Source organism: Rhinolophus hipposideros (assembly GCF_964194185.1).
Source record: "Rhinolophus hipposideros genome assembly, chromosome: 9".
Taxonomy (NCBI): Eukaryota; Metazoa; Chordata; class Mammalia; order Chiroptera; family Rhinolophidae; genus Rhinolophus; species Rhinolophus hipposideros.
The window spans coordinates 74,551,265-74,564,898 of record NC_138055.1 but is presented as its reverse complement, the minus strand read 5'-3'; the positions used below and the strand labels follow the sequence as shown (position 1 = coordinate 74,564,898).

Below are 13,634 nucleotides of genomic sequence, written 5' to 3'. Positions count from 1 at the left end.
ATGTCATAAAAATGCTTATGGTTTGATGTTAACAGGAAATAAATATGCATAAATGGCACAAGCCTACTTTAATTAATATACAGAAATATAGAAATATAGACATATATTCAAGGGGGGGAAAAGACAGCCAGAAGAAATGCATCAAAGTCATAACAAGGTTTTTTTAATATAACGAGGCAATGGATAATTTACATTGCGTGCTTGTTTTTCATTTTCGTTTTTTTCAATGTTTTCTAAGATAATACTGTTTTTATAATGAGAAATAGAAATATATGTTTTAATGAATAAATTAACTACCCAAAAAAGGCTCTAAAAATAATTGAATGGCCATGCTGTTGAAATTTTTCTGCATTTTAGCACCATATTTTGTATATATTCTTATTTATTTTAAATGACAAAAACTCATAACTAAGTTAACTTAGAATAAATGATTTAGGAAAATTACCACTTTCTGCAGTTTGGAAGAGAAATGGGTCACTAAACACTCCAATGCCAGCACTGTTTTCAGCAGCAACCTAGAGTAGATCAAAAGAGTTATATTCAAGCTTTTTACTCCCTAATGAAACAGAATCTGAAATAAGAAAACTTTGACTTGTCTTACTATTTGATAAATGATAAAGACACGATTCCATCTAATTCCTACAATGCTCTCAAAGTGTAAGGCCCGTAGAGAGCTATCCCATATTTCTATTTCCCCAAGGGTGTATTTGCAACATAGTTTGAGTCAACAGATTTCTCAGGATTGCTCTGAGGGCTAAATGAAATAACACATGTAATGCACTTAACCAGATTTTCCCATATCATGTAGATTTGATACCTACATTTGAAGATACCAAATGTACCATGCCAAACACCCTTTCGAATTCTATAATGGTTAACATTTATTTGAACAGTGCATAGGTCACAACAATGATTTTTAAAGTGTGGGATGAAAAGAAGAAGAAGGGCTTCTCAATAGTCTGAAATAAGAGAATTCAAAGGAATAAAAATTTAAACTCCATAATAATAGATCTAAAAAAATATAAAATAAAATAAATAAATGAAAAAAAATAGATCTAAGCATAACTAGGTTGGCTAAATCACCTTTCTGTCAGCAATTGCCTCTTATATCACATTAAAATTTAATCTCATTACCTTCGGTAGTGTATTTTCACATATGAGTTAGTCTGAATATGTGCTTGCTGACACAGAAAATATCTGTAGTATGTCACTCTCAGATGTCAGTTAGAAAAAGGTTTCTTACTCTTTAATCTATGCTTTTGAAATGATACAGCCATCGATAATCTTTGACTTTGACCTTTGTATCATTAAAAGTTTGATTTTTACTTTTCATTTGGGGGATCCCTACTATTATTGGTATATGTTCTCTAGTTCTCTCTGTGTTCTTTGATTCTGCAAATAGCCATGCTTCCAATACCAAAAACCCTCCAGGCAAAATCTCTCTCCCGTCATTTCTTACCTTCTAGAACTGTCATCTCAGTTATGTATGATCACATATTTATACAGCTGTTACAGATTTTGTTCTCTATAATCAGTTACCTATAATGCTCAAAGAACATACTGATGTTATATGGAAAGGGGAGAGGAGAGAGAAAATATCTGTATTCTTCACTATCCACTAGAAATATCACAGATCTCTCTTAACTATAAGCATTTTCATATGGCCTAACTAATTTGGGATTGTTCTTTAAGGTTCTTCCGCATTTAATTTTTAAAGAAGACATTAAATTTTGCATATTTAACATTGTAAAGGACTAAATATTTTTATAAACACAAAGACACAGTAAATGTTCAGGAAATATTTGTTGAGTGGAACTGAATTGAATTCATTGTTCTTTCAGAAATTGGCTCATTAGAAATTTCCTTCCTATTATCCAAAATTTTGGTAACAGACATACAAATATAACAGGATTGAGAGAAAAATAACAAAGCTAACTTTATGTTTAATAAAAAAGTATTTATTTTCATTTATAGAGCCCAAATTATTTCATTTAAACTTGATTTATTCATCGAAAAAGTCACTTAGCTAATTTTTTTAAATAAAATAAATAAATGCACATAAAAAGGGATTACATTTGTTCATTTTAAAAGCCCAGATGGACACTGAGGCCATGATTCAAATGATCATTCTTCAGTCATTTGCTGTGTGCAGCTGTAAAGGCTTGACCAGGTGGGAAAAACTTCTATACTTTTAAAATGGATGAAACATTTTAATACCAAGTGATTATTAATGAAACAATTACCTTGATTTCATACGTTGTTCCAGGATTAAGATTAGTAAGAAGAACTTCTAGACTGTCTGGCTTTGCTCTAACTTGTGTATATGCTGCTTGTATCCATGGACAAACTTCCTTATATTTCACAACATAAGAGAGAATCCTTCCATTTGGATTAGGTGGTGTATTCCAAGACAGAAGAATCCCAGCAGATCCAACTCTTTCTCCTGCTAGGAAGACTGGAGGTCCTGGTTCTATTTTTGAAAAGAAAGGTATTTGCACGATCATAGGTGGGAAACGTATTTACAGAAGTTCCCAAAGACTAATGGTCTCTTAAGTGTGAGTTATCCTCCCTAGAATTTTGCTACCATAAGAAAAATAAAAAGATTAAAGGCTGTGGGGAATACCAAAATCATTCTTTTATAAGAATGTGCAAAATGGAATGCTACTAAATACTACATGCCAAATATACTTTTGATGCCAGATCATTTTCAAAAGAAACCTACTTGTGCCAGGCTTACACACAAAAACTAAGAAAACAAGAAACAGCCTTAAAAACTGAATAATTCTTCCTGAGCAAGTGCAGTGAGTTTATTTTAATGACTCTGTAGTATTTAAATATCACAATTAACAGTCTCTGGTCCATTTCACAAACAAGTATAGAGTAATTATCTTTACTCTTTGAAAGTAAAGGAAACTAAAGAACCAGTAAAAGGCAGGTTCTGAACAGATCACCTTCTTAAGTTTCCATTCTGCTTTAATTACTAAACTATTTTCATGCATATAATGCACATATGGCTAATATAAGTATTTCCCATCAATAAAATTATACTGGCTCCAAACATTATACTGGCTTCATTAAAAAGGTAATTGAAAACATATACTCACTCGTTACATTCGTTGTCACTATTCTACTAACAGGTGAGCTGTATGTTGTAGCAGAAATGGAAGAGATGGTTACGTCGTACCTAGTGTCAGGAATAGCATTGGAAACATCAACCTAGAACACCAAAAACAAATATTTGTATTAAAACTCTTTCTGGAAAGCAAGAAAGCTAAAATAACAAATCTATCACGATGAAAAAAGTTACTTTACTATCTGCACTGTTTAAAATATTATTGGAAAATAGCAATTTCTTCTATCACAGAACTTTACCAAATAACATAACTAAAACTTACAACACATACTGCATTATCAAAGGCTAAATCAGTATTTCTGGTTATGCTAGTTCATTGTCAGAAGAAACAACTATTTCAGAATCTTAAGAAATCTATAGCTCATTGCTTAGCCCTGGTTTTTAAGAGTTTTTTTGGAAATACCTGTGTCTCTGAAGTTCCAATAAAAACTAAAAGAAAAATGATGAGAAAATCCATCATATTACATTTTTCAGGCAGTGGAATCACATTGATGGCTCTAGAGAGAAATGTTGCCTACATTAATGATTTAAAGACAGATCCTCCTGGCACGTACACAATTAATGAGCCTGGATTACTCAATAGCTCTGCCCTTTCTTTGTTAAACTATTCATGAACCCTTGGATGGCTGGCTGTAGGTTCAGGGTAGACTAAAAAAAAAAAAAAAAAAAAAAAAAAAAGGCATAGATGTTGCCAAGGTAACAGTCCACCGATGCTGAAACTTACACTCATGAATTCAGTACCAGTGTTTTGGTGTTCATCTTATGCTTTTAAAAACGCCCAAAAAAGTAAGTTTGCATGGCCGAAGAGTTTCATAAAGAACTTTCCTTTGAGGGCCAAATATAAAGACAAGTTGGCACAGCAAATATGATCATGAAAACTATACCTGATACTCTCCACCGCCAAGATCTTTGATAAAAACAAAGCCACTGTCAGGAACCAGATCCACATGAAACCCTTCCACATAGCCAGAGGGCAGACTCCAGTGCAGAGAAAAGGAATGTGCGGAAATATTGAACACTTTAAGTTTCTCAGGTTTTGCTGGTTCTGATATTGAAAAACAGAGGGTTGAAATAGAGTTATTCTCCTAAAGCTTGGGGGGAAAAATGAAAATTAATAATCTAAAGGTTAGGTTTCAAACTAATTACATTGCTAGAAAACACTGACTCCTTTATCTCTAGCTATACGAAGGTGTTAGGAATGTGTATCTTTAACAACAACTAGTTATTAATTATAATGATCAGAAATAATATATCAATTTATGGATCTGTTTCTTGGATATTCCTTATCTACTAAAATATTTTTGGTTTACCAGGTTGTTTTTTAAAGCTTAGGTTCTAATAGAAAAACTGAATCATTTTAAAGCAAAGTAAGTACAAACTATCCAATTCCCTGAATATTTACCAAACAGTAGATAACTGAAAAATAAATAAATAAATAACCAAAATCTGCCAAATTTTTTAAAGGTTCAGCAATTCTGGTAAATATTTAGTTAGTTGTTTCCTTTAAAAGAAAGCTAAGTTTTCATGTAGAAAAGGAAATATGATAGTCTTTAGACAGTCAATTCTAATTGTCCTAGCCATTTCAACCATATTTTCCTCCCTTTGCTTCCACTGTTTCCAAAGTTTTGTTTATGCTGCCTGTACCTCCTTGAAAAGACTTTTCTACATAAAGTTCTTCTGATTGGTTGCCAATAAGTCAGGTTTTCACTCTGCCTTATCTTTAGTGTAAATTCCAGACAAACAATATATGGGAGGGAGAAAGATTATGAAGCCAAGCATGTAAAAAATATACCTGATACAGACCTAATCTAACACTATTTCCAAAGGAAAGGATTCTGGAATGAATAATTGAACTCCACTTACCATTTTAAATCCCCCCTCCCAGACATGATTTGAAATATATATAATTTTACAATGTACATTTCCTAACAAAACTGATAAGGACACATTACACAAAATAGAAATCTTAACATACCAAGTAAATTTCTCATTTTTTGTGGGAGAGAAATACTTTTAGAATGATTTTTCTTTATCCCCTTTGAAAAGTTCCTTTAATACTTATCATGCTTCCCTAGTGCTTGAAACTAATCTCAATCAGTTTCCACCATGACATTCTCAAAGGTACAACCATTCTCTCGGTATCATTTCTAAATTGTTCATGTAATGAACACTGAGGTTTTATAATAACTCTTTAGAAATATTGTAAATCCAAGGTAAAAGTTCAGAGAAATGCCTAGTTTGTGACAAGTACAATCTCTTTGTTGTACATAGCTGCTAGCAATTTTCCTGGATCATTCTGCACACAGACCTAAATCTCGGTTTTCTGAGGCTTGAGAGAAAAGAACGTGATTCTCCTTACCAGGGCACATTCAAATAGACAAAAGACTAACATGACAAAAGTCCAACCAACCACTGCTTACACTTACTGATTTATATGAGGGTTAATACTATTTCTTCAAGAGTCACAGAAAGTAACTGATATCTATGAAGTCTTAGGTAAGAAACTAGAAAAAGACCTCAGATGAGACTTTGGAAGAAAAAGGAAGACTGGAGAAGTGAAGGTCTGTTTACTGAGATGGTGGTGAGATAGGATGCAGTTTCCTAGACTGTGGTTTAAAATTACACACTGACGAACTCTTGGCTAAGGATGAAGCGTGTCTCACCAAGAGGAGGAAGAATATATTTGTCTGGAAATTTGCCAATCTGATTAAGACGGAAGGCCTGAAAACTGCAAGACAGTTTGGTAAAGATCTTTCAAAGCAGAGTGGAAAGAAGCCCTGGAAATGAACAGAATTTAGAGTAACTGAGAAAAGCTAGCCAGAGTTTCTGGGATCACGTAAGAAAGAGAAATAATCTGATGAACATGCAGGCCATAATAAAGATTTTAGATTTTTCCCCCCTAAATGAAATGGAAAGCCATAAAAGAATTTTAAACAGAAAAGCAATCTGACTTTTTATTTTTTTATTTTAAAAGATTACTCTGGAATGGTATATGCTTTGGAGAGAGGCAGAAGTGGCAGTGAGAGGCCAGTTAATGGGATATTGTGGTAGTCTGGAAAGAGAAGAGTAAGGCTTGCCCTCAGAAAAAGGCAGTGGATCTCAAGATTCATCCATGTTGTTGCAAATGGCACTATTTCATTCTTTCTTATGGCAGAATAGTATTCCATTGTGTATATATATATATATATATATATATATATATATATATACACATATACCACATCTTCTTTATCCAATCATCTGTTGAAGGACACTTTGGTTGTTTCCATGTCTTGACCACTGTAAATAAAGGTTCAATTAACATTGGAGCACATATATCTTTATGGGTAAATGTTTTTTTGGTATATACGCAGGAGAGGGATTGCTGGGTCATATGGTAATTCTATTCTTAATTTTTTGAGGAACTGCCACACAATGTGTAGTATAGATGATGTATTACAGAGTAGTACACCTAAAACCTGTGTAACTTTCCTAACAATTGTCACTCCAATAAACTTTAATTAAGAAAAAAAGAAAACGGCAGTAAAGATGGAGCAATGCTAAGTCATTGTGGAAGAGGGCAGCTTTCTGGATATGAGTTGGAAGACTCAATTAACTGAAAGTAGACCCCATAATAAATTCACAATTTGCACTACATAGAATTTAGTCTCTCAAAAGGTAGAAAAATATGAAATAAAAATATTACCCTCAACCAAATTGTTACTTAGTGATAGAAACCAGAGGTGGATATGTTCAGAGTTTTAAGAGAACAAAACGATCACATGGTATTCAATTTAATTAGGGCTAGCAAAAGGAACCCTAGGCTTAATTAAATACTTTTTAGACCATAATTTCCCAAAAGTTAATCCTCAGAACCTTTAAATCCTTAGAATTAAGTAGATGTCCTATGATCAAAACACTTTATCAAATAATTCCATTTTCATATTAAACAGTTTTCTTTATTGCAGGATGTCTCAGAGACTTAAATATGCTTAAATATGTCTCTTTTGATTCTCTAAAGAAGTACTATCTAATAAAAATATAACGTAAGCCACATTAAACAAGAGGAACATGTAACATTAATTATAATGATATGTCTTACTTACCTCAATATATCAAAAACATCATTTCACATATAAGCAATATAAATTATTAATGAGATGGTCATTGGTTTCATGCTGTCTTAGAATGTGTCTTTCACACTTAACAGCACATCTGAATTTGGACTAGCCACATTTCAAGGCTCAACAGTCACAGGATGCTAATCACTACATATTGGACAGTTTGTTCTAAAGCATCTTTCAAATTTTCCCCTTGGCATTTCAGCAAATGTGCCTAAAGTGCATTTTGAGAAGCTGAGTAAAAACAGAAATGTGATCCTGTGATCAGTATCTATAAAGAAAAACAGCTCAAAAGAGTTGGGAGTACCTCAAAAACAAAATTCTAATACAGACTATGGTACATTAACCTTTGAGAAAGAGAGTAAGAAGAGATCCAAGTTGGAGAAGGAAGGTACATAAAGAGACGCTCAATAGATTCTGACTCCTAAAAGAATGTATACAAAGTGAGACCAAAATGTCTCATAACTCAGAATATTCACAAAAGAATTGCCATACCTATCAAAACAATATCAAGAAAACACAGTGTACAATGGATAGTTGTTTAAAAATGAAATATGAAGACTTAAAAAGTTTCATTGCTGTTATTATTAATTTTTATTTATACTTCCTGTGTACCGACACTGTATATGATAAGCTTTGAATATCACATTTAAATCCTTCTATGATTGAATCATTAGTTGGGCATAATATATACTATGACTGATGAGATTTAGACATGCAAAATAATAAGAAAATCATTACCAAGTTTATGATCCACTATGCGCTGTACTAAGCACCTTCTCACATTGTTTTATGTAGCAGTCATAACACCTCATAAGTAAATACTATTATTATTGTCATTTTAAAATGATAAAATAAGAAACAAAAAAATTTAGGTAACTTTGCCAAGGTCTCAAAACTAACAGGTGAATGGTAGAACCAAGATATAGTCCCAGGAGTAATACCTTCAAAGCTCTAGGTTAATTAAGATTATAAACCTATAACAGAGATCAACCTCAATTACTCAGATAGGCCAATCCAAACACATAGGCTCTTAAAAGTGGAAGTGAAAGAATAGTCAAGTGTTATGGGAAAGAAAGCAGGAGCGAGTTGAAGAATGAGTGCAACTCAACTTTCCTGTGCTGGCTTCAAAGATGGAGAAAACGGATCACAAGCCAAGAAATGAGGCATCCTCTAGAGCCCGGATCAGTTCTCAACTGACGGCCAGCAAACACATGGTTACCTCAGTCCTAAAACCGTAAGGAACTGAATTCTGCAAATGGCCTGAAAGCACAGACTAGGATGTTCCCTTAGAACCTACAGAAAGGAATACAGACCTTTCAATACCTTGATTTTAGCCTGGTGAGATCTATGTTGGATATATAACCTATAGAACTAGGACATTTGAAGCCACTAAGCTGCGGTAATTTGTCACAGCAGCAATAAGAAACACACACAGTATGTAACAGCCACATAACAAACGTCCATAGACTGAGTTATTATCCCATGTCTGTTTTGGATCATCTGTTGAATCCACAACCTTAGAGAGATTACTCTTAAGTAATCTCACAAGTTATTGCTGCAATCATGTACTCTTTTGAAACATTTAAAATATTGATAGGTTTCATAGTTTCATCTGGATTAAAAAAATACTTTAAATTATTTAGAATAGGATGATGTTCTCTTATATAAAAATAACAGAATCTTGCGATATTGAATTGCTTACAATACCACAAATACACCATATTCATTTACACCTCCCTAATTTTGCATAGGCTGTCCCCTCTCTGTGCGAGTCCCCTTTTCTACATACCACATGTGCTCTCTAACCTGATTAGGAAGTTCCTTATCCTTCTACAGTCATTACCAGGCTCAAAGAACCTTCCCCACCCATGCCAAGGAGCTAATCATTCTGTTTTCTGTATAATCAAACTAAATATGAACACACTTCCATTGTTTCATCTATTAATTTGACTTATACTCTGTGCCTCCATGCTTCTATTCTTTACTACTATCTGAACATCCTAAGACTATGTTTTTTTATGCGTATAGCACATTGTAGGACATCAAAGACAACGAACAAGTCTTGAGGATAATGAATGATACCCAAATTAACCATGAAATTTCACTAGCTGGACCTCTAATTTGATGTGAAACTAACTCTAATAATGGCTACATTTATATCAATAAATGGCACACTGACTGTGGGCCAGATACTGTTCTATCCATATGTTATCTAAAAAACTCTCAGGATATTCCAGTAAAATGAACATTTTTACCTTCTGAATAGTCCGCAGACTATAAGTTTACAAATTTAAAAATGCACTGAAATTTCATCTTTACAGCACAATAGGTAATACAAATGTGAATTTTAAAAAGATAAAAAATTTATATACCTGCAACAACTCTGATAAATGTTCCAGATCCTTCAACATTGCCTCTTACTCTGTGTACTGTGATGTTATATATTCCACCAGGAGTCAGATCTGTAAGTGTGTACTCAGTCATGCTTCCCCAAATAAGATATTCTTTTGCAAATGTTCTGTTTGATATATAAATCTTGTAATGTGTGAAGTTGGTTTCTGTTGGATTCCACATTAAATTTGCAGAAGAAGTATTCACAGCTTTTAATGTTAAGCCACATATCCTAGATGGTTCTATTGAAAAGGTAAATTATACGTAAACAAAAATTGCACATATATATAAAAATAAAGCAAACGTTAACAATATAATTTAAACATCTATGTAATAAACCTTAAATTTATTCATGTATAATATCCTATATGTGCAGCTCTGCAAATAGAGAAATAGAACATTTATATACAAGTTTTAATTTAAGTGGCATATTAACATCTCCCTACTTCCCAAACATCTTTCCTTAACCAATAATCAATCACTTTCAATAGTCATTCCTTTAGACTCTGTATGCCTCCTAAATGCTCGTGACCAGAAGTATCCTTATACAATATAATCACAGGTTTGTTAGCTACCACTTAGCAGTTAGCTAATGTTGAATGAAGATGAAACAGAACAAATAGAGAGGGAGCAAGGGCCAGAAATTAGGGCACTTTCAAATGTGGTTCTTCTGATTACACCAAAGTTTTTAACAGTCCTATGCATTGCATTTTAATTCATTCATCAATGGCAGTAATATTTCTTGTAGTAATGGTCTCTCCTGAGAGGGGATCTAGCAGATCTCACAAACCTTTACAAGAATTGTTGGTAACAAGTACTATTACTCCACCCAACCCCAAAACATCTTGAAACTGATTTACAATGAATTTACAAATATCAGGGAAAAGAGGATAGAAGTTCTCTGTTCATCGAAACCCTACCTCAATAGAAAATGAATTGTGTCTACATTGTTACGGAATATTGCAAGGTATGATCAACAAATACGGGGAATGTTGCTGCCGAGTGCCATCCAACAAAAAGGCAAGGATCTTCAATACGGGAAGCGGCACATGGAACCTTAGTAATAGGGTGTGACAAGTTTCAACTTGTTTGTTGCAGTCAGTCAGGTGTGAGCTACGGTTGAGAGTATGTTTTAAAGTGTGCTGTAAATCATACTCCATCATGACAACACTTCATGTCACACATCACTTCTGGTATGGCAATTTCTGTCAAATAAAAACATAGAGTGTGTCCTCATCCACCTTATTCACCAGATCTGACACCATGCGGCTTCGCACTCTTCCCCAAGGTCAAAATGATCATGAAAGGTAAACGTTTTGAATCAATTTAGGACATCAAGGCAGCCACAACAGCACAACTAAAGACACTCATGAAAGAAGACTTCCAGAACTGCTTCAGAAAGTGGCAAGAACAAAGGGATCAGTGTGTTTGAAGTGAGGAAGAGTATTTTGAGGGGGACTAATGGCAATGTGTCTTTTACAGTAATAAATTTTTTTGTAACTTAAACATTCACCATATTTTTTTATCACACCTATATACATACATACATGCATACGAGCTCTGACAGTTAAGTTTGCGAACACATCCTAGAAAAAGTGCTACATACCCCATTGCTGAATATCACTATGGTCACCTTCAAAGTACTGCCTTGGGAAGCTACGCACCTATGCCAGCACCTAGTCTAGGCTTCAAAGTAATTTTGGAACTCTTTTTCTGGATTGGCCATCAGAGCGGTCATCGTATTGCCCTTGATGTCTGAATGTCATCAAATGTCTTCCTTTCAATATTTTCTTTATTTTTGGGTAAAGAAATAAGTCATTGGGGGATAGACCAGGTGAGTAGGGAGGGTGTTCCAATACAGTTATTTGTTTACTGAATAAAAACACATTCACAGACAGTGCCACATGAGCTGGCGCATTGTCATGATGCAAGAGCCATGGATTGTTGGCGAAAAGTTCAGATAGTCTAACTTTTTCATGCAACATTTACAGCACTTCCAAATAGTAAACTTGGTTAACTGTTTGTCCAGATGGTACAAATTCATAATGAATAATCCCCCTCATATCAAAAAAGGTTAGCAACATCATTGCAGCAAGTTCACAAACTTAATTGCCAGATTTCATATTTCATGTATGTTACATACATTACACACACACACACACCGGCTTCCTATTAAAAAAAAATACTCTATGTAGTTCCCCAAACATTTAGACATACACAATTTTTTAAGTTAATATTTTTGAGAGTTCGCTTAATAATATTTTTATGATCATCATTTTTCCTTTATTATCAGACTTTGTGTTTTAAGATAGCTTTATTTATGCTGAGCCAAAATACTTTCCATTCTCATAAACCTATAAAGAAAAGAATTTATGTATGATATATCCTTACTTGTAGTCACTTTTTTCATTACAGGTACACTGTAGTCTTTGCCTCTAACTGTCTTCATGTGAAACATGTAGTCCACACCCGGAGTCAGATTCTTTACTTTGGCTTTGTTGCCATAAACAATTACTTTAGATAGTTTTTCCTTTCTAGATGCCATACAATAAGATATCTAGAAACAGAATGAGATAAATTTATGTTTTTCATGGTTTAGAAGGGCTTTACGTAGCACCAACCTTGTACTAGTCACATTCACATAAATTGCTACTGCAAGTTTGGGGTTGTGATGCTTTAAGTCTTCACCAAGAAGTCATGTGAGGCTAGTTGAGGTTGAATAGCAGCGAAGTTCCCATAGTATTAAGCATACAGACTGACTGAAAAGTTTACTTACTGAAAGGCCAGGAGTTTCAGACTGTTTTTAAATTTCATTTATATGTGTATATGTACATAATAGATATACCACATAAGGAGTGGGATATTTCCTGTTGGTCACCGGAAAGCAAAACATATTCTGTAAAGTTTCATACCCACTCTCTCCACCCCGTAAAAGCAGAAGACAAGAGAAGGATAAAGCAGGCCTAGTGAAGAATACCATGACTTTTTCCTGGCTGCCCAAGCGGTGAAAAGTAGGGGTTCTCCTCACACCCCATACTCCTAGTAAATGAGGATGGCTCCATGGGTATCATCACCATCAACTGAGGGTGCCTGCTAGAGAGCATAACACCTAGTTGGTCATGTACTTAGGTAGCAGACTTTTTTGCTCATGTTTCTGGTGGATCAGAGAAAAAGAAAATTGGGGAGAGAGTGCAGAGAAAAGAGCTGTGGAATAATTTATATGGCCATCTTTGCCCTGACAAAGATGCCAGAGTCTCTCAGTGTACAAGTATGACCACAGAGAGTAGTCCTTACCAGTACCCTACCCAAGAAGCCTAGCTTCTGTGCAAACAGACTTTACCACCATAAACAGCGGGATACAATGCCAGAAGGAAGAGCTAAGAGGAGTTCAAAAAATCATTTGACCAAAAGCTGGTTTGTCACGTCAAGGAAGTGGGCAATGGGGATCACCCTCAGTGACCTTCAGAGAACTCATGTTTGTGCCTCAAGAGAGAGACAGAATTTGGAGGATCGTGAAACAGATGTCATTGGAAGAAAGTCAATGTTAGAAGAGTAGAAAAAAACAGCAAGAGAGAATAAAAACAGACAGCTGGAACAGAGAAGGCACTTTAATGTTTCGTTAAATGAATGATAAATGTCACACTCCATGCCAGCCCATCTTTCATCATAACCTGAGCCACTCAATTATTCACTAAAGCTTTGAGAACTGGCAATGCCTTTAGAAATTTTCAGTGGAGTAATCTGATGTTCCATTACATTGGATAATTTTTTTTATTCATTAAAGGCTACTTACAACAATCTTTACTCTTCTTTACTTCACATTTCATGTTTGTAAAACAGAAAGATATGTCTCAATGAAAGTAATCACATTAGTTTTATAAATTATTTCAACTTTATTATGCTTTATAAAACACTATTATGTGGTAGGAGTCAAACAAATTTTCTAGGCATACATGTTTATTGCTCTTGTGGGAAGAGTGTTTTGTTACTGAAGGAAGATAATCATG

General features: G+C 34.2%; 1 protein-coding gene across 1 annotated transcript in view; it reads right to left on the bottom strand.

The window, feature by feature from the left end:
• PTPRQ (protein tyrosine phosphatase receptor type Q) overlaps window positions 1–13,634 on the bottom strand; it is a 231,921-nt gene that overhangs the window by 205,462 nt on the left and 12,825 nt on the right. Inside the window, exons 4-9 of the mRNA XM_081058782.1 lie at window positions 12,019–12,184; window positions 9,609–9,869; window positions 4,018–4,178; window positions 3,105–3,216; window positions 2,244–2,470; window positions 446–515 (exon numbers count right to left, since the gene is read on the bottom strand). Of these exons, the coding sequence (XP_080914908.1) occupies window positions 446–515; window positions 2,244–2,470; window positions 3,105–3,216; window positions 4,018–4,178; window positions 9,609–9,869; window positions 12,019–12,184 (997 nt within the window). The remainder of the gene's footprint in view (window positions 1–445; window positions 516–2,243; window positions 2,471–3,104; window positions 3,217–4,017; window positions 4,179–9,608; window positions 9,870–12,018; window positions 12,185–13,634) is intronic.